The sequence below is a fragment of the Acinonyx jubatus genome, chromosome E3 (genome assembly GCF_027475565.1).
Source record: "Acinonyx jubatus isolate Ajub_Pintada_27869175 chromosome E3, VMU_Ajub_asm_v1.0, whole genome shotgun sequence".
Classification (NCBI taxonomy): Eukaryota; Metazoa; Chordata; class Mammalia; order Carnivora; family Felidae; genus Acinonyx; species Acinonyx jubatus.
The window spans coordinates 15413464-15438194 of record NC_069398.1 but is presented as its reverse complement, the minus strand read 5'-3'; the positions used below and the strand labels follow the sequence as shown (position 1 = coordinate 15438194).

At 48.2% G+C, this 24731-nt stretch overlaps 1 protein-coding gene across 1 annotated transcript; it reads left to right on the top strand.

Annotated features, from left to right (window-relative positions):
* The first annotated feature begins 4091 nt into the window (after window positions 1–4091).
* ZKSCAN2 (zinc finger with KRAB and SCAN domains 2) lies at window positions 4092–23459 on the top strand. Its single transcript, XM_015062244.3, has 7 exons — window positions 4092–5193; window positions 6258–6444; window positions 9601–9692; window positions 10045–10171; window positions 13030–13713; window positions 15450–15941; window positions 18495–23459. Exons 1-7 carry the CDS (start codon window positions 4789–4791, stop codon window positions 19415–19417), a joined length of 2910 nt encoding a protein of 969 aa, XP_014917730.2. The 5' UTR covers window positions 4092–4788; the 3' UTR covers window positions 19418–23459.
* Window positions 23460–24731: the final 1272 nt, after the last annotated feature.

Genomic DNA, 24731 nt, shown 5'->3' with positions numbered 1-24731 from the left:
GTATATTCTTTGTCTCCTTCTCCAAGCTCCGCTAGAATGTAAGGAACCAAGTGTGTCCTTCGCCACGATGTCTTCAGTGTTCAATACTTTACCTGAAACAGAATTAACTTCTATATATGTGTTTAATGGATGGGGAGATGAATAGAAAAATAGGCCTTAGAAACCCTCTTACTCAAATCCCTGTATTCTGAGTATTCTCTTAGCACACTATTTCTAGGAGTCTAGATGAGGGAGAATTCTTTTTCCTAGACACAGAGAGATGCCCTCACTTTCTTGCAACAATGGGCACACTTTACATTGCCTTCATCATAAAGTCCAAATTCCTTCCAACCTGTCTGTACAACTTTATCGTCCACCACTTCCTTCCCCTATAGTAAGTTCATGGTACACTTAGCTTCATACCATTACATGAAAATACCACTCATGTTTATGTTACCTCTCTTTGGAATGCCTTTCTTTCTCCTCCTGCCAAACATCCTTCCAGATTCCCTCTATGAAGCTTTTCCTGGTAGCCAGAGAGGCTATTAGCCTGTAGTGTCACAGGCCTTTATACATACCTCTACCATATTTATTCTAACAGGTGACAATCCTAGGACTAATTTTCCCCATTTTACTCTTAATACTTTGAGTAAAAGGATTATGCCTTATACTTATCCCACTAGTGCCTAGCATGGTGCCTCATAGAGATATATACAGAAAAAAAAATTGTTGACTACTACTATATATGAATATATAGTTAAGAATTTTTCATTATGGTATTTCTCAGTGGAGTGAAAGGCACTGGAACATTTTAACAGTTGTTATTCTGTCAGCTATCTGCCTATCATTAATGAACCAGTGGGAGAGGTGATTTTTAATTTGTAAAAAGGAAAACTATTTCAACTAGTTATGGCTTGGTTAATAAACCATAGCTGAAAATTCTGTGTCCAAAATAGGCACACCAATAGACATACTCAACCTCTTCATGAACACTTTTTGATTTTTAAAGAAATGAATTAAATTTTCAGGGCATAAAAGAAATGAGAAGTAACTAGCATTATTAGGATATTCTGTAGCTTGGATCTTTTTTAACTTAGCATAGGCCATAGATAGCACTTCTTGGAACTATTTCATGTATAGTTAATGTTTACTTTTGTGGTAACACTACATCAATCCCAGTGACCAAAAGCAAGGTATAGCAGCTAGTGTGGCTGCTGGTGGATCAGCACCACGGACAGAGGAATGGCACGTGAAAGGTCGCTCTAAGGCAGCTTGTAAGACAGCTGTGATATCAGAAAGACTGGTGTGAATGTTTCTCTGGGGATCATTCAAAGACAGTGGCTTATTGTTAAAACTGGAGGGGAGAACATGAGAATTAATTCTACTTTTTTATGTTTGAAAATTTCCATTAAAAATATCCATGTGTGTTACTGAGAGGCCACCAAAAAAAAGAAAGAAAAAATTACTCCTAAAGACCTTAGGATCCTACATGTAAGAGATAGTGAACAATAAGCCCCAGTACCCTCTGTTCCAAGTGGAGTTTTGAGAAGGCTAGGCTGTAACTTTCCCATGCACATGAGATTTGTCTTGCGGAAGTCGGCAAGTGATGGAATAGGAAGTTCAGACGTCTATAGACGATCAGTTTCTTGAGGAGCAAGATGTCTCAGGAGAGCAATTTCTAAGAAATGAAACCTCTCATGCACTGTCCCTGATAAGAAGCAGCTGGGGGCCGCGGCCTAGGGTTGCAGGGAATGAGGCTGAGTGTAGGAGGTGGTTGTGAGAGTGAGCCCAAGGTCCACACACTGAAGTTCTGGGTGGGCCTAAGGTCAATACACCAGTTCTAAGTCAAAACAAAAACAAAAACACTGTTTAAGTGTTCAATGGGCTAGATAAGTAGAGGGAACCGAGATATAACGCCAAGCACATTAGAATGGAAAGGAGCTAAAATATGAAAAGGGTGGAGAGGTACAAAAGGAAGACGCACCTAAATATTTTGTGTGTGGGGGGGGTGCCACTAGGGATTTTTCATGCAGCAGCCATGTCAGAAGAAACTAAGAAGCCAAGAGAGAGGCTGGTGGATAAAATAAGAGAATGAATGTAAGCACACTCATGGTAAGAACCATTCAGAGACTATGGATGGCAGGTAACGTTGAGGGCCTACTATGTGTGAGGCACTGCTCTAAGTCCCCAGAGAACATGATTGAAAAAAAAAATCCAGCTTTACTGAGCTAACCTTCTGGTAAGGGAGACAAATAAATGTATTTGCCGGGCGTGTGAATTCTAACTGGCTGTTTCATTTAGGCAGAAAATGTGGCTTCCAGTTTGCTGCAGTCCCCACCATTCCCTATTGTCTTGCACTCTGCTGACTTCACTCTTTTATGTCATCTGCCTGAGCTCTGCAGGCTTGTGAGTTTGTGACCCATGCTCTCTGACGCCCCTGGGCTGCTTGTGACGCTTGTCTCTCCTGAAACCACCAAATGGCCCAACAAGCATATTAAAGACCCTATTCTTAGCTGAATCCATATCCTGGGTTGCCACTAGTCTGAAGTAACGTTGGGTGGTGGAGATCTCAATGTTCTCAACTGTCAAGTGGAGGCAATGGTATCTGCTTTATGGGATTGCTGTGAGGACTAGCCATTGCCCCATCAGCTCTCACTCCGTCTTTGGATCTCCTTCTTATCACTACGTCTTCAAAGAAACCTTCCCAGCTGCCTGACTAGCGAGGTCAAATCCCTCTAATCTACACAGCACATTCCTCTTCGTGGTCCTGTTGCAGTCACAATCGTACTTTAGCTCGTGGATTACGGGATTAATGCCTGCCCCTCCCAGCAGGCTGAAAGTGCAACAGTGACGAGGGCTGTTTTCACTCGCCACCTGTCATCACGTGTGGCCCAAAATAGATGCTCAAAAAGTACTAACGAGAAAGAAAGAAAGAAAAGTAAACTGTGCAAAGACAACCCCTTTGCACACATTGGTTGCCCGACAGATTCTCTCGGACCTTCCCTATGACGTAGACGCTACTCCTAGCTTCTGGGCTGCTAGGATATGTAGGTCGAATTTTAACTAGATTTCCGCTGAAAAAGAAAAGTCACTAAGCTTTCTTTTCTAATAGGCTACCGACCCCTAAACAGGGCTTTTTGTTTTGCCCGCTGATGTATGCCAAGTGCCTAAAACACTGCCCGGCACCTCATCAATAAAGGAACAGATGGATGGGCAGGCAGGCAACGCTCCGAGTTTCACAGAAGTTGGGAGGCGTCAACAGCTCCTTCTAGCACCACAGTGGCGGGTGGGGAGGAGGAGCGGGGACTCTGGGCCAGGACCGCCCCCCCCCACCCGTTCACGGTCAGCCACACCAGATTTTCCCAGAGCGTGCGACAGTAGGACCCCCAGACGACAGGGTGTTCCCGCGCCACCCCTGGGGCCCTGATTGGAGCTGTTTAGACGGTCCCGCAGCGGGGCACAGACGGGGCGCCCCCGCAACACCCTTGGGGGACTTGAGAAGGTGCTCCCGTAGCGAGGGACAAAAGGGGCGCCCCCGCGACACGCTTGGGGGCCTGAAGGGGGCTGCCCAGGTGCTCCCGCAGCGGTGGACAGAAAGGGCGCCCCCACGACACTCTTGGGGGCCTGGACAGGTTCGCCCAGACGCTCCTGCAGCAGGGGTTGGCGCCCAAGCCCCCCGGCGAAGGGTACCAGCAGAGCAACCCCAAACGCGTCCGATCCCCCTGCCACAGACCCCTCCGCCAGGCAAAGGAGTCCCCCGTCTCTCTCCCTTTTCCGCCGCAGAACGACCTTTGCACCCCCTCCCCAATAGTGTTCCTTCACCTCAGAGACGTCTCCCCGCCTCCCAGATCCACCGCTGAGGGACACCCCCCTTTTCCAGGCAGTTCCACCTTGCGGGCAAAATGTCTGCTCGGCCCCCGACTGTGTCCCTCCGCCCCCGGGCAGTTTCTCCGCGCCCCCCTCATTCCTGAAGTCCCTCAGCGGCGAGTCGCTACGCTGCGCGCTCTCGCGAGAGTCCACCACGCAGCCCTCTCCCCCAGCCCCTCGCCCGCGAGGTAGCCTCCCCGGACCCCGCGGCGCGCGGTCGCGGGCGGCGCATGCGTGGCCGCGGCTCCCAGCGCCCCCCGCGCAGTCCGCGGGCGGAGCGGAGCAGGCCGTGCGCGCCGGGCCGACAGCCGCCCCCCGCGAAGCTTCGCTGGGTCCCCGCGGCTTCTCTCCCCTCAGGGGCTGAACCACCTCGCGGCCTTTCCTCGGCGTGCGGAGGTTTCCTGAGGACGGCCGGGACCGATTTGGGCCCGGAAGAGCCCGGCGCTGGCGTCGAACGCCGCCGGCCTCACCGGCTCCCGCAGCGGCCTGGGAGCGCCGCGGGGCTGAGCCTCGAACCCCGATCCCCGGGCCGGGCGGGGCCTGCACATCCGGCCCCACCCACCCGGGGTCTCGCCTCCGCAGAGCCCAGCCCCCTCCCGGCCCGGGCGGCCGCCCCCGCCCACCCTTGCTTCAGTTCCACAGATTTTCTCCCAATCCCCTGCCCTGGGTCTTGGACACTGCACTAAAGAGATGCACCCCGGAAAACCCCATCTTCTTTGGAGGACAGGCCGGGTTTGGGACCTTAGGGTACACATTCACCATTTCAAGCGCCTAGGATAGATTTGATTAATGAGCCTGGGGTACCCTGTTCCTGCTGACACTGCCGTTTTTCACGTCCCTACCCTCCCACACTTCCAAAATCATTAAGCAGGGAGCGTTCCGAGGATTGGGTTATTTGCGTCTACTTTGAGCTAGACGTGAGGTTGACCCCGGGGTTAGAGCATGGATGCATCCCTGGACCCTCAGATGGACGCACCCCTGGAGGTTGAGGGATGCTTAATAATGAAGGTAGAAAAGGACCCCGAGTGGGCATCGGAGCCCACTCTGGAAGGATCGGAGAGCTCTGAGTCTGAGACCTTTCGCAAATGCTTCAGGCAATTCTGTTACGAGGATGTGACTGGACCCCATGAAGCTTTCAGTAAACTCTGGGAACTTTGCTGCCGGTGGCTGAAGCCCGAAATGCGTTCCAAGGAGCAGATCCTTGAGCTGCTGGTGATTGAACAGTTTCTCACCATTTTGCCCGAGAAGATTCAGGCGTGGGCTCAGAAACAGTGTCCGGAAAGTGGAGAGGAGGCGGTGGCCCTGGTAATACATTTGGAGAAAGAGACTGGAAGACTAAGACAGCAGGTGAGAGAGGATTTTCCAAATTGTTTTTAGAACGAAGGGGATGGCTAAGGCAGGGGGGCCGGGGTGCCCTGCAGATAGGGCTTATTATGCAGGGATAAATGGTACTGAGAGACTTCTAAAGCGAATCAATTTGAAAGAGGACCAGAATTTCATATTAAACAGAAAAAAAAAAAAAACCCTTGGTAAAATATTATTTTGCAAAGGAAGCTAAACATTATACATCTAAGTGTTTGTATAAATCTCTGGCATTATCGTTCCCAAAACAAATTATATAAGGGAACACCACGTTATGCTTTGCAGGGTTGGACTTTGGTAGTTTGATCCTAAAGAGGGCTATTTTTGCAACAACAACAACAACCAAAGAAAGAAAGAGAAAAAAATGAAAGGAAAAAAGAAAGGACGGACTTCATCAGTTATCCCAGGGCTCTCTCTAGTCCTTTAATATTTCAATGTGTGTTTTCCAAAGTGCCCTCAATGCCACCATCCTTGTCACTCTTGTCTAGCTTAACTGCCAGATCTTTGTTTGTCGGTGGCATTTCATGGTCTTCTAGTCATTTTCAAGAGCCTTTTCATTAACCTCATGAAATCCTGCAAGATTTGCAAGACTTGCAGTTTCACCTTGCACGGGATTTGCATTGTATAAAAAGACCTGCCTATCAGGCTGCTGTGTTGGTCAGGCATAGACCCTACATGTGGAAATTAATTTTCTGTTTTCAGTTCACTAGTGAATTTATTTCTGTTCTGATAGCTTTCGCTTCTCTGTGAACCTAATAGATGTGAGAACTCCATATCTATGCTAATAACAAGGAGGCTCTGTATTTTACTCCTGCTAGATTTCCCCCCTCTGTATACTAACAAAGAGCACTCTCCTGCTCCCTTTCGCCTAGACTCCTGGACAGTACTGTTCACCCAATGCCCTTGGAGGCTCCATTGTGAATGGAGTGAAGTTTTCGTTCCTTCTCACATCGTCTTTCCTTCTTTGATGTCTTCCTGGGGGAAATTTGGTCCTCTTTGGGCCTTGTTTTCCTCCCTCTTTCCATTATGCCATTGGTTTTATTTCCCAGGTTAGCAGTCCTGTGCACGCAGAGAAGCAGGTACCACTGGGAGCAGCATGGGAGGTAACGGACTTTCAGCCAGAGCAGGTGGAGACCCAACCCAGACTGGTGTCTCTGGAGGAAGCTGGAAGCCTCCGCTCAGGACGGGAGGAGCAGCTGAACTGGAAGAGAGAGCATCGGCCCTTACCCAAGAATGGTGAGAAGGACTCAGAGCATGCCCAGAGCAGAGACCATGGCAGATTTATTTTCTAGCCATAACACTGTGACTGGTTCAGACTAGGATCCCCTCAGTACATATTTGAGAATAAATTAAATATTTGGGGAGCAAGACTTCATCAGCTTCAGGAGTTGGGAACACATGCAGCATAAGTAAAAGCCCTCATAGGGATGGACTCTGGGAAAACTTGGCTTTCCCAGACTGGCCTCGAGGTCTTGCAGTGTAACTTAAGAATCTCCTTTCTGTAATCAGCTTGTGTTTTTCAGTCCTGCTGTGTGCATATGTGTATATGTTCTTGGCTGGCTATAAACAACTTTCCAAACTGTTTGGAAAGGGAAACAAGATATTTACTTTTTAAAAATTCCAGGGGCACTTCGGTGGCTCAGTCGGTTAAGCAAGCGTCTGACTTCAGCTCAGGTCATGATATCACAGTCCGTGGGTTCAAGCCCCGCATTGGGCTCTGCTCTGACAGCTCGGAGCCTGGAGCCTGCTTCAGATTCTGTGTCTCCCTCTCTCTCTGCCTCTCCCCTGCTCACATTCTGTCTCTCTTGCTCTCAAAAATAAATAAACATAATTTTTTTTTTAATTACAAGTGAGGCATCCCACAAGTGGCATATGAGAGAGGTAAACAGTAAGATTTCATAGACAAGGGAACACAGGTTTCATAGCCACCCTGGGCATTAATAAGTCAAGTAGAAGGAAATTAAACACCCTGTCTTTCCCCGTCCACTGTATTCTCACCATCCCTGTAGTCTGGTATCAGGCCGAAAGAGAGGAATGGAAAGATCACCAAACCTACAGTAGGAGGCTTGGGTTTACATCTTCTTGTCTCTGCACCTGTCTCCATCTGTCCTCGGGCAAGCGATACGGAAGGGCACATTAATGCATAGAGGTGAAGCGATTAGGCTTTAGAGGAAGACAACCCGACTCGAAACCTAGCTCTGCCATTCTTTATCTGTGTGGCCTGGGTCAGGTTACTAAGCTTCTCAAGCTTTCCATTCTGTCATTTGTAAAAGGAAAATAATAAGGTGGTTAGTGGAGGTTAAACGAGGCAACGTAAACAGACCAGCACACAGTGGTGCTCAGTAAATGCCAGTTTCCTTTCTCCCGTAACAGCGCAATTATCTTTAAACTTCAAATCTGTCTGGCTTACACAGTCCCTCACCAAGTGGCAAGATTCACTACTGTGCACCCAACCTCCTTACCTTTCCTGAAATTCACATTGTGATAGAATTCATTGCAGATATTAATATTTTCTGAATTTCAAAGTTCACATGGATTACATGCTCTGAGTTACTACTGTAGCTGATAAGCTACAGCAAATTTATGGTGTTTCTGGGTTTTGACAGCTCAGGGTGATAATTCACAAAGTGGAAAAGTGTGTTCTGGGTTCTGTCGAGGTGCTTACGGGGACAGTGACACTGTGGTCGTGCTACTCCCCCTGCTCGGGTGCACACTGCCTCTGTAATAGCTCACTGCAGGGGCGCCTGGGTGGCTCAGTTAGTCAGGAGTCAGACTCTTGGTTTCCACTCAGGTCATGATCTCACGGTTCGTGAGTTTGAGCCCTGCATCAGGCTCTGCGTTGACAGTACAGAGCCTGCTTGGGGGTCTCTGTCTCCCTCTCTCTCTGCCCCTCCGCTGCTCAGTCTCTCTCTAAATAAATAAGTAAACTTAAAAAAAAATTTTTTTTAATAGCTCGCTGCAAAACAAACTCCGAACAATATCTTTGCTTTTCCCCCTTTTTTGGTAAAAGTGAAGATCCTTTTTTGGATTTCTTCCGGTTAGCAAAAATAGGTACTGATGTGTGTCTTTTGTAAAAGTAAAGTGGCATGACATGAACTTTTGAAAAGCAAGGGATACCTATACTGTGTTTCCAAAGAAGTGGTTCAGTTTGCTTCTTTAGAAAGTGGTGGAACAAGATTTTGAGTTCTCGACCACAGTAAAATCCATTCCGGAAGTTTTCCCTACGTAGTGAGTTGCAGAGTAGAAGTTAGACCACAGATTTTGAGGGAGTGTATTGTGTGTTTGCCTGTCCAGGACTGTTATCTATGTGTGCTAACTTGTTTAGCATATTGAAACATTGAATGACTTATACTAGAGATTGCAAACTGGTAACTCACATGCCAGGTCAGACTTCTTTTGTTTCACCTGCAATGTGTTTTTGGTTTGGGGTTTTATGCATTTGTTTGCTTTTAGTTCTAAGGTTTAAGATTTTTAAAAAAAAAATTTTTTTTAACGTTTATTTATTTTTGAGACAGAGACAGAGCATGAACAGGGGAGGGGCAGAGAGAGAGGGAGACACAGAATCTGAAACAGGCTCCAGGCTCTGAGCTGTCAGCACAGAGCCCAACACGGGGCTCAAACTCACGGACCGTGAGATCATGACCTGAGCCAAAGTTGGACGCTTAACCAACCAAGCCACCCAGGCGCCCCTAAGATTTTTTAAAAATATTTATTTACTTTTGAGAGACAGAGAGAGTACGCATGCACCCATGTGTGCAAGCCAGGGAGGGAGAAAGAGGGAGAGGGAGACAGAGGATCCGAAGCAGGGCTCAGACTCACAAACCATGAGATCGTGACCTGAGCTGAAGTTGGACGCTTAACCAATTGAGCCTCCCAGGTTTAAGGTTTTTGAGATTTCATAGAAAAGTCCAGATTTCTGGCTTCTCCTGAAAAATATTAGAAGTTCTGACTATCACAGTGAAGCATCAACTGGGACTGGGCATTGGCCACACCTTTTCAGTGGTGTATGTGCTCTCCAGGTCCCCCATTCCTTACCTGGCCCCTTTCATAATCTACTTTGCCTGCTAACTCCCTGAAAGCGTTCACATCTGTGAGCCCTGCTTTAGGGTACCCTGGTTTCGGGCATTTGTTCTGAACTCACTGATGAAATGATCAATTTCTATTTACTGGGGTTTTTTTTTTTTTATTTTATATATGTGTGTGTGTGTGTGTGTGTGTATACATACATATATATATATACGTATATGTGTGTATATATATGTGTGTGTGTGTATATATATACGTATATATATGTATGTATACACACACACACGTTCATTTCTTAAAAGGAGAAGCTGCACGAATTGAAGGGCCAGAGCCCAGAACCCTAATTATTTCTCTCTCTTCTTACAGCTCGGCCTTCTCCCTGGCTTCCTGTTCCTGCTACTGAATGGAACAACATAGGTCAGGAAGGAACAACCACACCATTACCTGTTGTGTCTCAGGTAAATTGTAGATCTTCTCTCTGAGTTCCTAGAGTATCCAGTCACAAGGACTTCCGTGCCTTCACTGCCCTCAAACTTCTACACCCCCTCAAAGAGACTCCCCTCCCCACCCCCTACCCCCTGCCCCTTTTGCAGAGAAGACCGGACCCAGCCTTCTGAGTAATGAGACTCCTTGCTGGATCATCTGTCTTATGATCCTTTATAACATCTGCTTCATCTGGCACATCATACACACTTGGTTCCCTGATTTTAATTCTCCCTTAGGGCCCTCCCTTCTGTGTTTCCTCCACGACCATTCACCCTTTAAAGACCCACGTGGTTATCTCGGTAGTCATTGCTGTTGTTGTTACAGGGGCCGGTGAAAGATGTCCGCGTGGCGAGAGGCTTTTCCTACAAAAAGAGCGTACATCAGATTCCCGTTCACAGAGACCTGTACCGGGATATTAGGAAAGAGAGTGCTGGGAATATGGTCTCCCTGGGTAAGGATTCTTTCCCTTTGCACATAAAAGATTTGGGGATTTTTTATATCTTTATTTCTACCAATAATACAATAATTAAAATGTCAACACTTAAAGGACCTCCATGCTGTCTAATCATTTCTGTGGCCTGGTTTACCAGACCTAGTCCTCTCTTGTCCATGCTGTCTTAACTCAGTCATTCATTCCTCCCTTCCAGTTTAGAATATATGCATATTCTTCTAACTTAGGGGTGAAGACATTGGCAAGGGGTTATATAGGACTGTCATACTTGTATTACTTAAATATAAGCTTACAGATACCACTAGACTAATAGTACCATAAAGTCACAAGGTCTTTGTAAGATTTGTTTTTGTTTAACTGTAGCAACCCAACACTTTGCACATAGCTGGACACACGGGTGGGTGCCCAGCAAATATTTGTTGGATGGATGGAAATCTTACAGATGAAAGGAAAAAAGTAATTTCAGTACAATTCAACACAATACAATTTCAATACCTTGATAGTGCGTTGTGAGTTATTTGAATAGCACGAATTTACAGGCACAAGTAACCACTGAAGTGTCCCTTTACAAGCAGACTTCTGAAGGATTATGTCACCTGCATTAGTAGTGGGGACAAGTACAGTTCATTTATATGTAAGCTGAAAGTCGAAGACTGCTTGTTAATAAAATTACAGGCCCGAAATGTGCACTGATCCACACTAGACACGTTATAGATATGTGTTAATAGGGTAGCGGCTATTTAAGTTTGTACAATTAATTAAAATTAAATAAAGTTAAAAGTTTTAGTTCCTCAGGGGCAGTAGTCGCGGTTAGGATATTTGATAGCCATGTTGGAAAGCACAATTAGAGGTCACTGCTGTCATCACAGAAAGTTCTGTTGGACACACTACCTGTAGATACTGAAGTATAGAGACTATAAAATGGACTATATCAAACCGAATAAAAAAGATAACACCAACAGTTGTTTATAATCAGAACGCAACTAGGTCCTCTGAGAATGACCAACATAGGTTGCCGCACTCTGGTGGCAAAGTGGTCTTCCCGCAGCAGCAGGCACCCAGCGTCCTGCCAGGGTTTCACGGAGGCCTTTCTTGGCGTGACCTTGGAGCGTGCATCCACGCCTTGGAGGGTGCCGTGTGAGAGCCCTGAGTAAAGTGCCACTGGCGGGCTGGGGGTCATCCTCTGAGAATTCAGATTTAGCCAGCTGCTCCTTGAACAAGATAGTTTGAACTCCATGGGTCCACTTCTATGGGGATTTTTTTTCGATAAATGCAGTCCAGTATCTATCCAAAGTACTCACAGTTAACTTAGTTAATGTATTTTCCCTTCCTTAAGATTTTCTTAATAACCTTTTCTTTTCTCTGACTTACTTCATTATGGGAATACAGTATGTAATCTATATAACATACAGAATACATATTAATAGGCTATTTATGATATCGGTAAGGCTTCCAGTCAACACTAAGCTATTAGCAGTTAAGTTTTGGGGGAGTCAGAAGTTATACACAAATTTTTTTACTATGGGGCGTTGGTTCCCCCAGCCCCCACTTTGTTCAGCGTCAGTGGTGATTACATGTGGAAAGGCCCAGGCCCGGAGACAGCTTCCCGAATCTTTTATCATAGACTGTAAACGGATGACTCACAGGCCGAATCTAGCCTATACACACATTTTGGCCTTGCACAGAGTTTTAATTTAAAATTAGTTTGTAAATCTGGATTTCCTGTGTATCTTGAAAAATCAAATGTCAGGCACCACGGGCCCACCTTCTCACATAGCAACAATCCGCCAGAGCTGAATCAAGGAGCTGGTGCTGAACTGCCACATTTCTCCCTCAGTTGCATTGCCTGCCTGGTCCTTACTGTGGATATTTGAGCTTTCATTATTCCTACACTTCCTATATCAAGTAAAAATAAAGAACTCCATTCCTGGGGTTCTTTCAGAAAGGATTTGCTGTGATGCTCCTTCCCTTGAGAATTCCGTGGAGTTTCTGTGTGTATTACCTAGAGGAAGAAAAGTGAATTTTATTACGATACCTATTGGGCATCGGATACTTCACAGGCGATCATCTATTTAATATTCCCAGCACTTCTGTGAATAGAGGCCATCATTCCCTAGGAAGCTGAAGCTCAGAGATTGAGAAAGTTCCCCTGGCCCAAGAGTAAAGCAGGTGATGGAGCCAGGGTTCACGTTTAAGACCCGTTACCCGTTGATCTCCATAGTGCTGTAATGCAACAGATTGTCAGTATGCTTCCCTGGCCTTCTGTCTCTTCCTATTAACCTTGTCAGATGTATCCACAAATTCTTGCCTTCTCGCCTGTCCTAGCCCCAGTGTGTGTGTGTGTGTGTGTGTGTGTGTGTGTGTGTGTGTGTGCAGGCGTGCATGCGTGCACGTGCAGGTTGGGGTGGGGGTATGTGGTGGGCAGATATGAACACGCTTTGTTTTATAAGTAACAAATACTGGTTAGGAGCAGACACTGAAACTAATACAACGTTAGACACTGAGAGGAAATCAAAGGTAATAAACTGTATGTTTCTTAACCTTAAAGACTTTCCCTTAAGAACTAGCTGGGGAAAGAGGTGGTGCCTACATGAGAAATAAAATGATAATGTCAGTTACTAGATGGTTGTGACAAAGAAGAGAGGGGTCAGAATAACTATATACTGCACCGTAAGTAGGAGGAATATCTGTACTGCACACTGTCATGGTTGAGGAAGTTTCTAAAAGAGAAGGGGGTTGGACAAGACCTTTCAAGGATAGGCGTGAACAGGTGTCCAGGACATCGCACTATGGCAGCAGATCAGGCTGTGCAGCTACGGCCTCCGTGTTCAGCATGGAATGTATTTCTCTCCCTGTAGGAAGTGCCGTGTCCGTGTCTAACAATATTGCCCGGTTGGAGCAAAGAAAGGAGCCATGGACCCTAGGTGTACACTCTTCTAACAAAAGGAGTATTCTCCGAAGCAACTACATCAAGGAAAAGCCGGTTCACGTGACTCAGGTCCCCGCGCGCAGTGCGGGGCGAATGTGGGGCGAGCAGCAGCACTGGGGTTTGGAAGACGAGAAAATAGCAGGCGTGCACTGGAGCTATGAGGAGACGAAGACGTTCCTCGCGATTCTCAAGGAGTCTCGCTTTTATGAAACGCTGCAGGCTTGTCCCCGGAACAGCCAGGTGTACGGGGCCGTGGCCGAGTGGCTGCGCGAGTGCGGCTTCCTCCGGACGCCGGAGCAGTGCCGGACCAAGTTCAAAAGTCTCCAGAAGAGCTACCGGAAGGTGAGAAACGGCCACGTGCTGGAACCCTGTGCCTTCTTTGAGGACATGGACGCCCTGTTGAACCCCGCAGCCCATGCTTCAGCCGCTGATAAGCCAAAGGAGATTATCTCTCTCCCCAGACTGAAGAGAGTTGATGTCAATGCTAAAGAACAGACCAGTTTGTTGGAGGAGGAGGAAGCCGCAGAGGCATCCGATGGTGACGAGAGGGGTGTTGCGTTCATCCGGAAGTCTGAGATTCGTGGCACCCCTGTCTTGTTCCAGAACCTGAGCGGTAAGGACTGTGCTCTTTGCTTTGGGTGTGAAAATGGATGATACGGGTTTGTGGTAGCAGGAGTAGACCAGAGGCAGCCAAACCTGGGGAGCGCTGGCCTGCGCCTCTTGCCCCCCATCGCTGAAAGTACTCTGGGCGGGGGGGGGGTTGTTGCTGCAAAGGGCCGTTCTCGGGCTAGAGCACAGCATGGATTTGCATATTTGGAGCCTGTGGGAGGAAGATAGGTGGAGTCCAAGGACTGTGAGGAATCCAGCATCTGAGCCTTGTATAAAGCAGCTAGCAGAATTGCAGTATAATAAGTCAAAGATACGGTGTTGCACTGTCTAGGATAAGTAGCATAAGAATGTATAACCGAAAAAACGTGAAAAGTGGAATTGTAGAAAAAGGCAGGAAAGGAAAGAAAAAGGAACACAAGGTAGACGAGTCAAATGGAAAACACAGGAAAATGGTAAATGTAAATCCAAATACGTCATTCGTTACAAACGTAAAAGACTAAGATGATCAGTCGTCTAAAAAGGCAATTAAATATAGCCTACAAGAGATACATGTGAAGACCAGAGGCCTTGAAATTAAAAGATAGAAAAAGATATACCACATACCATGTAAACGGAGGCTGGCGTTGAAATCTGGGGACTGGGAACATCCAGAACTAAAGTGGCAGTTAGTGACTGTGTGACAGTAAGCACATCATGTAAGAACTTGGAGCTTCAGTTTTCTCATCAGTAAACTGCAACTGAGGATTCCAGGGTTGTTAGTGTGAAATGAGATAATAGATAAAAAAAAATCGATGACGGCATTCCACAAATGTTAACTGCGGGGAGGCATTGCCCGGTGTCACTGTTACCAGGAAAGTTTCTCCACTCCGCCTGACGAAAAGATGGTGAATTCTTAGGGTGGAAAGATAAATCCAGGAAGGAGAGCGGGGGGGTGTCCTCATGACCGCATCTGTTCAAGAGTGACAGCTCAGGAAAAGACGGGAAGATACATCGTACACATAGAGGTGCTCAGCAATCTGGAAATCCATAGACATGAGGGCGGGCCCAGACTCGGGAAAGCAGTGCCCGCCCTGGAGGAGGCCACCTGGTGAGACTGAGGACAGAAGTGACTTCATCTCACAAAACACACAGAAAGCAGTTTAACAAACTGTATTCAGACACGTCCTGAAAAGGTTTACTCTGCTGTAACAGCACAGCGTCTGCCTATCTTGCAGATCATTTCCTCTCTCCAAGTAGAGGACTCAGGGACATCAAAGACTACTCTGGACACAGTTGTACTCTTCAAGGAAGGCTGGCTAAAAACATGTCCTGATCTGTTATTCTTAGCCATTTAGAGAAGATAGCTGTATCCTCAGTTGACCGCCATAGCCATGGCAGATTTGGGGGACTGCGTTCTTCCTCTGCCAAGGAAATTTTGAGATCAGTTTATCAACTTCAATTTTGAAATCCCATTGGGATTTAGACCTTACAGATTCATTTGGGAATTGATGTCTGTACAGTTTGAGTCTTCCTATCCAGAAACGGAGTGTCTTTCCATTTTTTATAGTTCATTTATGTCTTTCAGTAAATTACCGATTTTTTCTTTTATATAGACCCTCTCCTTTATTTTGCACATCTTATTCCCAGGTTTATCATAGTTCCTATTGCCACAGTGAATGGGATTTGCTTTCCTTTACTCCTTATATTTAGAGGCTATAGACTCTTTTTCTTACATCTTTGAACTTTATCCTTCCCTGGCAGGTGTGCACTGGGGCTACGAGGAAACCAAGACTTTTCTTGATATCCTGCGGGAGACTCGGTTCTACGAAGCCCTCCAAGCCTGTCATCGGAAGAGCAAGCTGTACGGGGCCGTGGCTGAACAACTCCGGGAGTGCGGCTTCCTCCGGACGCCAGAGCAGTGCCGGACCAAGTTCAAAAGCCTCCAGAAGAGCTACCGCAAAGTGAAAAACGGTCACGTGCTGGAGTCCTGTGCGTTCTACAAGGAGATGGACGCGCTGATCAACTCTCGGGCCGCTGCCCCTTCCGCCGACACTCCAGAGGAAGTCCCATCACCCTCAGGGCAAGAGAGAGAGGAGGTTGAGATGGAGTCCCAGGAACCCACAGGTTGGGAACCTGAGGAGACCTCACAGGAGGCAACGGGAGAAGATTCTGGCAGCGAGAGAACGAGTGAGGAGGAAATCGTACACGAGTCGGAATTCCAGGGGCCCCCAGGTCTACTGCAAAGCCCGAGCGGTAAGGACCATCAGGGGAAAGTGGGATTTACTGAGAAATCAGTAGCTCTGGCATTTTGCTTGTGAGTATTTATTCATTCCACAAATATTTGAGTGCCCTGTGTTACATGAGGAACAGGGGATATAGCAGTGAATAAAACACAGTCTCTTTTCTCATGGCGCTTCTATTCAGGGAAGGAGCTTACATTCTAGGGATTCAGTCTGTGGGATCTCAGCCTCAGTGTTGGTCTGTACGGGCCCATGTTTCATCTCTTCTGAAAATCCTGTGTGGAAGAAGAACTTGGAATTACACATGACATATGTGGAGAAAAAACTCAGAGCAAGTAGGCTGAAAACACAGACATCTCAGTTCTCTGTGATGTGCGTGAGGAAGAGTCTAGGCAGCGACAAAACGAGAGAGAGACTCTGTTCTGGTTCTCAGCCCCGCAGCCCCACCTGCGTGTTTCCCTGCTGACTGCTGGTACCCTCGTGGGCGTCTACCTCTGCAGCGGCCCAGACCTAAAATTTTCAAAACTAAGTCACCGTCTTTCTTCCCACACCTTGGGTCTTTCCTGTGTCCTCTCACACCCAGCCTGAACACATTAGAGACGTTTCTGATGCTTTCTCCCTCATATACATCGAAGCAGATAACACTTTTTTGTCAACGGTTCTGGAACTTCTGTCCCCTCTTTAGTCAGCACAGCCACTGCCCTGGTTCAGCCTTTTTCTGTCTGTGGTCTAGACTTTTGTAAAAGTCTCCAAACCAGGTTCCCCCATCAGTCTTGTGTTAAGTTCCACAGCCCTCCTCAGTCTGAGCTCCTCTTTCTGCGCTTACCTGTTACCATCTTCCTTCCAGCACTCTGTGCTTATTCAAAACAAACGCTAGAGAAGGAACATACATGTGTTTTCTGCTAGTATTTATGTGGGAAATTGTAGTTTGAAGGCTGAAATCAGTAAGCGCTACATAACCCCGGTTTTGATTACTGGAAACAAAGTCCTTTGGTGCCATCCCTTATGAATCTCATTTTTTAATCGAGCTACAGACCTGTCCATGAATTTTCAGATTCTGTCAGAGCCAACCATGAGGCTATGACTTCCTCCAAACCCCAGGACGATGTTGGACCCAATGAGGTTGCTTCAGAAGAACTGCAAAATGAAAGAAGATGATGGCACGGTTAGGGCTTCCCCTTAATGGACCAACTGATGGGTGCCCTCCTCTCCCCAACCCATGCCACAGCCACCAAACTTGGGAGGGAGGGATATCTGCAGTTTCAACTCTGTGCTTGAAAGGAGAGGGGTGCGTGCAAGGAGAGGGGTGTGTGCAGGGAGAGGCGTGTTGAAACTGGCAAGTAGAAACAAGGCAGCACAGCAAAGTGCTGAGGAACGAGGGTTTGGGGGTAAGACAAACCTGGATGGAATAATATGATGTCTGGAATTTGATTCAAAATAATCTGGGTAGGGGCACCAGGTTGGCTCAATCAGCTGAGTGTCCGACTCTTGATTTCAGCTCAGGTCATGGTCCCAGGGTTGTGGGATTGAGCCCTGCGTTGGGCTCTGCACTGACAGCACAGAGCCTGCTTGGGATTCTCTCTCCCTCTGCCCTTCTTCCCTGCTCGTGCATGCACATGCTCTCCCTCTCTTTCCCTCCCTCTCTTTAAAAAAAATAAAGTAATAATAATAATGATAATAATAATAATAATGATATTAATAATAATAATGGGTAGAGGCAGCAGGAAGCAGGTGGGAATGGAGGTGAAATTAGATCGACCAGAAGTAGGTCATTGTCAAAGCCAGGTGAGTGGTTTGTGGAGGTTCATGTTACATACCGTAGTCTCTACTTTGCTACATGTTTGAATTTTCCATAATAAAAAGTTAATACAGAACCACATAGTTAATAAGTGACCAGGATGCAATCTGAACCAGGGCTGTGTGATCCCAAAGCCTGTGTCTTTCCACCACCTCACTCTGTCTGTCGAGCAGACTTCCTGGAAAGCTGGCATCCAGGATGCACCTTGCAGTGTGTATGGGGCGTGGGTGAAAGCGTGAGGGAAGGTAATTCCAGTTTGGGGAAGGGGATGGGGAGAATTAAGATTTGAGCCCGTGTGCGAGACAGCCAGAGAAAAGCAGTGACAAAGACCATTTGGGGAGGAGAAAGAAACGTGATCAGATATTGATGAACTTGGAGGCCCATTGAGGAACCTGGGCACTGGACTCTGCTCTGAACACTAGTGCCACACGGGGTGTGTGAGCGCAGATGTGAAATTTTGAAAGTAGGGTGGGAGGGAGTGGAACTTGGGGAGAAAGCTGAGCTGGTCCCGTGTGACTCAGGACATGGATCGGGAATAACAGTTTGCTTTGGAAAACATTTCTGGAAGCCTCCTTTGTATGAGGTGTTGCTGGCTGTGGGGGGAACAGAGTGCAAATAAGGCATAATGAATCAGAGAAGGGTAACAGGACTTAAGAGGCCAGAGGACAATACAGGGATCCTAACAAAGCCTCGTAGGCCGTGTTGTTTGTGTTAATATGGGACCGCTCGGAAATCTTTCTCGTCTTTCGTTTCTTTCTTCCTTTCCAGATTTTGAAATTGCACGTAGTATCAAGGAGGATGCAACACAGGTAATCTACAAGGACATGGAACAGCATCGGGCACTGATAGAAAAGTCTAAGAGGGTTGTTTCCCAGAACGCTGATCCAGGTAAATACCGGAAAAGGGAATGCATCTCAGGAAGACAGTGGGAAAGCCTTCAAGCGGTCAGGCAGGGAAAGCTGATGTCTCAGCCTCGAGATTTAGGGAGAGCCGCAGTGCATCCGAGGCCTTTGGTGGGGAGGAGACCCTACCGGCTTCTCAAATACGGAGACGGCTTGGGGAGGAATGCTCGTCTGATGTGCCGGGTCACCCACCAGAAGGAAAACCCTTACCAGTGCGGTGTCTGCGGGAAGTGCTTCGGCAGGAGCAGGAGCCTAATCAGACACCAAAGAATCCACACGGGAGAAAAGCCGTTCAAGTGTCTTGACTGTGGGAAAAGCTTTAACGACTCCTCCAACTTTGGTGCCCACCAGAGAATCCACACGGGGGAGAAGCCCTACAGGTGCGGAGAGTGTGGAAAGTGCTTCAGTCAGAGCTCCAGCCTCATCATCCACCAGAGGACGCACACGGGAGAGAAGCCTTATCAGTGCGGGGAGTGCGGGAAGAGCTTCACCAACAGCTCCCATTTCAGCGCCCACCGCAGGGTGCACACTGGCGAGAACCCCTACAAATGTGTGGACTGCGAAAAAAGCTTCAATAACTGTACGAGGTTTCGCGAGCACCGGAGGATACACACCGGAGAGAAGCCCTACGGCTGTGCCCAGTGTGGCAAACGTTTCAGTAAGAGCTCTGTCCTCGCCAAGCATCGGGAGGTTCATTCCAGAGAGAAGCTTCTGCCACACCCACCGCCCGCCTGTGCCCTGGAGAGCCCGCCTAAGGGAAAGACTGATGACTTCAGGAAAACGTTTTGACGTTGACGTCTCCTCCTCCTAACGTGCCCCTTTAGTCGTTTCACCCGATCTCATCCTCGGAAGCGATCTTTTCTTAGCTCGGGAGGGTGATTCCCGAGGCCAGCTTGACAATATAAATAAACCAAGGGCCTGCCTCGCGTCCTCACCTCTGCCTCTGACTTGACCTATCCGTTCCTCTCCTTCTGTGCGTCTCAACGTCTCCCTTGGCCAAGTGGGGAGGACATCTGTCAGGGTTCAGAACGGCAGCCCCTTCGGCATGTCAAGGCCTCTTCTGCGGGACTGCCGAGTCCAGCAACATTCAAGGTCCCTCCGCGCTGTGAAAGTTGTTTTCGAGCAGACCCGACCTGCCGAAGGTTTCCCATTGTCCACTGCGTGGGATCCTGGATGCAACTTGATCCCAGATTTCTTTTGGGGGTAGAACTTTCAGGAGTCTGATCAGGATGACATCGCATGCATCTTGGTTTTGAAGGCAGTCGTTAAGGAGATTGAGCCCCCTTCAGAAGTCTGTTGCAATTGTGCCCTTTTGGTGGCCGGTTGACCCACAGAGCGAGGGTAGAGGTTCTGCCACTGAAACCACGTTACTGCCCCCTCACCCTCCGTGGAGACGAGAAGCAACCCACCACCCACCAGGCTGACCTTTTCTGCACCTGAAGACTGAACCCCTCTGCCCCCGGCTGCGGTTTCTCCAGCCTCTACGTAATTATCCGGTTCCTTTTACCGTTTCTCGTAAGTCCCACACTTACCTCTTAGTTGTTCCGGGTGCTCTTATCTGACTCTCCTGAACTACCGGGCCCTCTCCAGATTGAACAGGATGCATGCCTGTGGTGTGTGGCATTAACATAAAGTAGAATCTTCATTCAGACACGTTCTGCCCTCCATCTGCTCTGGGTCTTACCTAGAACGCGACTGGCATGTTGGCACATTTTATGCCTCCCAACCCACGGCTTAGTATGACATTACATAATAATAGTTTTCTAAAACTTTAAGAAGTTAGGGAGGAAGTGAGGTAGAAACTGGAAACATTCTCTAACAGCAGTCAGACCCCTTGGGCCTGCTGTAGATCAGATCCCCACCTCATTCAGAGCACCACCTCCAGGCTGTTTGTTAAATACACCCTCCGTCTCTGAGGCTTCTAGTCCCTGTTCCTAGGGTCATCAACCTAACTGTAGAGCCCGGAGTAATTTATATACTCTATAGTTACTGAGTGAAAAGTGGAAAGATGTGCAGAAACTTCCAATCCAGAACACTGTTGTTTTCCTCGTTTACCTGTTGGTCTGAGAAATCTCTTCAATAACCCCCTCACACTAGCCCAACGGGTATTGAAGGAAAAGTCAAAATGGGGAGGTGGGGGTGGGAAGGGAGGTAATTAATTCATTCCTGGAAGTTACAGGTGAAACCAGGGAACCTGGTCATCCAAGGCTGGTTCCTCCAGGATGAGACCAGTGACATTTATACTCTTAGTACATAGGCAACCTGGGGCGGCTTTGGCTTAGGGAAGGAAGTCCCGACTTTAGTGGAAGGACAGCCAGAGTCAGGGCTGTGTAGAGATTATACTTTTGATCTTACCTCCTCTCCCATGTCAGGTATCCTCTTACTTGGAGACATCTGGAGATCATGTTTTTCCTTTGAGGACGTTTGAATCTTTCCAAGCCTGTTCAGCAGAATACCAAGGAGGGTGGGCGGTGTAGAAAGACGTCGAGTTCGTGGTGCCAGAATAGGGTGTGGCCTGCCGGAAGGCAGGTGACTCAGGTATGCATTGATAGATGTTTCTGATTTACATTGGTTGGAGATGTTACGATTGTTCACACCTCAGTAGGTCGACTTCCTGCGTGTGGTCCGAGTTATAGACTTTTAATGGTGAGTGCGGTGTCTTGTCGGTAGTGTGCCTAGCACAGTAAGACGCGTGCGTGCCCGTGGGCGTGTGCTGATAGTGCGTAGATGCTCTGGAATCCCAGTGCTAGAGAAGATGCACATTGATAGGAATCACCACTTAGCAATGTGTACACAGGACTGATAACTATATTGAAGCATGATTCAGGAAAGTAGATGATTTATTCATACGTATTTATTAAGTACTGCTATGTGTAAGGCCGTCTCCCAGGCACAGTGAGGGGATGCGAAAGTGGAAGAAGACACGGTGCCCATGCTCCAGGAACCTGCAGTCTGACAGAGGAAGTGTCGCGGCAAAAGGTCATTAGTGCCGGTTACCTTCGTGTCACTTGCCGAAGGTCAGTGACTCTACTGTGAGAAAATCACTTTCACCTGCAAAAGAGTTTTTCCGAATTGCCCCAAATTGTGTCTGTACCTGCGCCTCTCAGACATGCCCGATGGCGGGAAGGGTGCAGGATTCATTCCATTTCGAGCGGAACACGCCGGTCCTGTGGAAGTCTCGTACGTCTGGGGTCATGCAGAGGTGGAACCGGGGTTCCCCTACCCTTATTCCTGATGGTAAATGGGCTGTTTGGACATGGGTTAAACTGACTTCCTGAACTCTGTCTCTGTTCTGAGGAAATAGAAGGTCCCACCCACCATCTTAGGCCAAGACATCTTGCATTCTGTCTTTTTCCAACTGGAGCATGAAAGTCAAAATGAGTAGTGATGTGTCTTTTATATCACATTACATTGCCTTTATGAAGATCCATAGGAAAAGGCTTTTTTCTGGGTCTCGGTACCAGGGAAAGCTCTGATCCTAAGCAGAAAAAAAAAAAAAAATTACAAACACTGTGATTTTTATAACTTCTTCCTTTTCTCTCTCTGTTCCGGCTGCTGGAAAGCTCAACAAAACATACAGGCCACCTCAGCCAACTACCTAAAACCCGTATTTGTTTGACCCTACTGTGTTTCTTTAAAAATTATGCCCAGTCCTATTTTTTTAGAGTAGTTCAAATTAGTAGACATTTTATTCTCTGACATCTTATCCAAGGCACTTTGGAGACTGGCTTGTATTCCCTGCCTACACTTGCTTTGTTATCCCCACGAATACCTCCAGTTCCTACCGGTGACTTTATTACCCGTATGCCCTAATTTATTCATAAACCTTCTTTGAAGAGGGAAACTTCACACATACGCTTAAGCCCCTCAGGGCCACCTGCCCCAGGCGACTGAGCATTAGACCAGAAACCAAAAGGGACACGTTTTAGTCTTGTCGCTATCACTGAGTGTCGTGTGACACATCTCTGCCTCTCTGGCCCGTGTTCCTTATCTGGAGACACGTTGAACTTGATCTGCAAGACTGCTCTGGCTCTAATGTTTAGTGAGATGACGGGGCACAGTGTAGATGAGGAAGAGGTCATAAGGCCAGGTGCCCAGCCTGGCCCACCACGGCGTGCGACGTGCAGGCCACACGGAACCGCTGCGTGCTTTGGGAAGAGGGGTGCCGGGAGCCCGCGCGGTGCGGAGAAAGGCCAGGTCACTCGTGTCCACCAGCAGGCAGCCCCCGCGGCTCCCCCCCTCGGTAGCCAGTGGCAGGTGGCTGCGGTGACGGAAGCGGTGTGGGAGGTCTGGCGGCCGGGCCGGGCCGGACTGGGCTGTGACGAGTGGGGGCAGTCCCCAAAGCAAGGAGTGCCGGCCGCCCGTGCAGCTGTTCGCTTGGCCGCCGAGGGCGTTCCACCTGTCAGCGTGCGTCTCTTCGTTGTTCTGTATCTGCGTTCGCTTAGCTGTCTTCTTGAAAACTTGTCTGTGAAATAAATGTCTAAAATAAATGACTCCCGTTGGTTTTTGCCATCATTTGAAGGAGGCGTTCTATTAAGGGAAAAGAGAACTTACAGAGGTAATAAAAGCAGGTCCCAGTGGCTGTGTCAAGAGAGTTTCAGAGTGACTGCAGCTCCCTGCTCTCCCTGCCCTGAGGGGCCGGGGGGCTTGCGAGGCCACCGCCGTTCGCTGTCACGGTCAGAGAAGTCCCAAGGAATGGCTCTGGTTCTAGGGTGGAGTTCGCCCTGGAGGCCCCCACGCACAGCCTCTCCTGGCGGCCTGAACAAGTATGGACGATCTCCCCAAAGACACAGGGCGGCTTTAGATTTACCGTTTTCCCTGGAAGAGTTCCAGAGGCCTCCGTCTGCCCTTCTTGCGGCCACAATTTCAACTCCACGGTCATAGAGTCAGCGTAGACACTTTGCCACGGGGCGAGGACGTGTTTCTAACTAAAGTCGCAGGCACTGCGAGAAGAGTCCCGGGGTTTGGGAGCCATCCACCTGAATGTGAGGTGGACCGCGTGTGCCTCTCCCCGGGCTCTATAAGCCTCTGCCCTGTGCTGGACCGCCGGTGCCCAGTGTCCTCGCGAATTACAACTGCCGAGTCAGTGTCTAAGCATCCCTGGAAATTTCCCGTGTTTTCCTTGAGTAAATGGGCACAACCCTTTGGGAGGAAGTGAAGACGAATGCGTCATCCTCTGGCCTCCATTCCCTCACAGACATTGAGGTGTGTGAACAGACCCAGGTCTGGGAATGACACGAGAGACTTTAGAGCTCTAAGGGGAAAAACAATTCTGTAAGGGCTACAAATCTGCAATTTCTAGACATGGTTAAATCAACTAGACTTGAAGGGAGGTGAATGAACGTTTTTGTGTTTAAGGACTAAAAGGAACATAGCTGGGGGCCGGGGAGTGGGAGGAACGGGCTTCCAGCGATGGAATGAGTACGTCACGGGATGAAGGGCCAGGGAACGTTGTCAATGTAATAGCGTTGTATGGTGACAGGTGGCAGTGTGAATACGCTTGTGAGCACAGCATAAGGACGGAGTTGCCCAATCACTGTCGTATACTTGAAACTAATATAACACGTGTCAACTATACTTCAATTAAAAAAAAAAAAGGTCTACAGCTAGTCACACACACACACACACACACACACACACACACACACACACAAACCGCCCAAACTTCATGATGAGTCCGAGGACACGAAGGGAAACCGTGGCTTTGGGTTGCACGAGAGGTGGATACCGAAACCCACCTGGACATGGTGGCACTTAAGAATGGAGGAAGGGGGACAAGATCCGAAAGCCCGCAGCCTTAAGGCATAAGGTGCTTGGATACCTGAGCACAGGGCCCGCGGGTCATGCTAGCGTGTTTGACATGGAAGGTGTGGAAGTGGCAGTAAGGGATCCCTCTTCCAAGAAGCTACCCTGGCCCGGACAAGCGCGACTGGGCACGCACCACGTCCGAGGACCAGCCCCAACAGCAGCACCACGTGGCAGAGAGACACGGGCAGCACCGCAGGCACGGAGACAGACGCTGGGTAGGAGACCGGCATGCTGCTCTTCGGGGCTGCCGCAACTCCCAGGGTTCTTGGACAGGCTGATGACGGAGAGTTGCAGA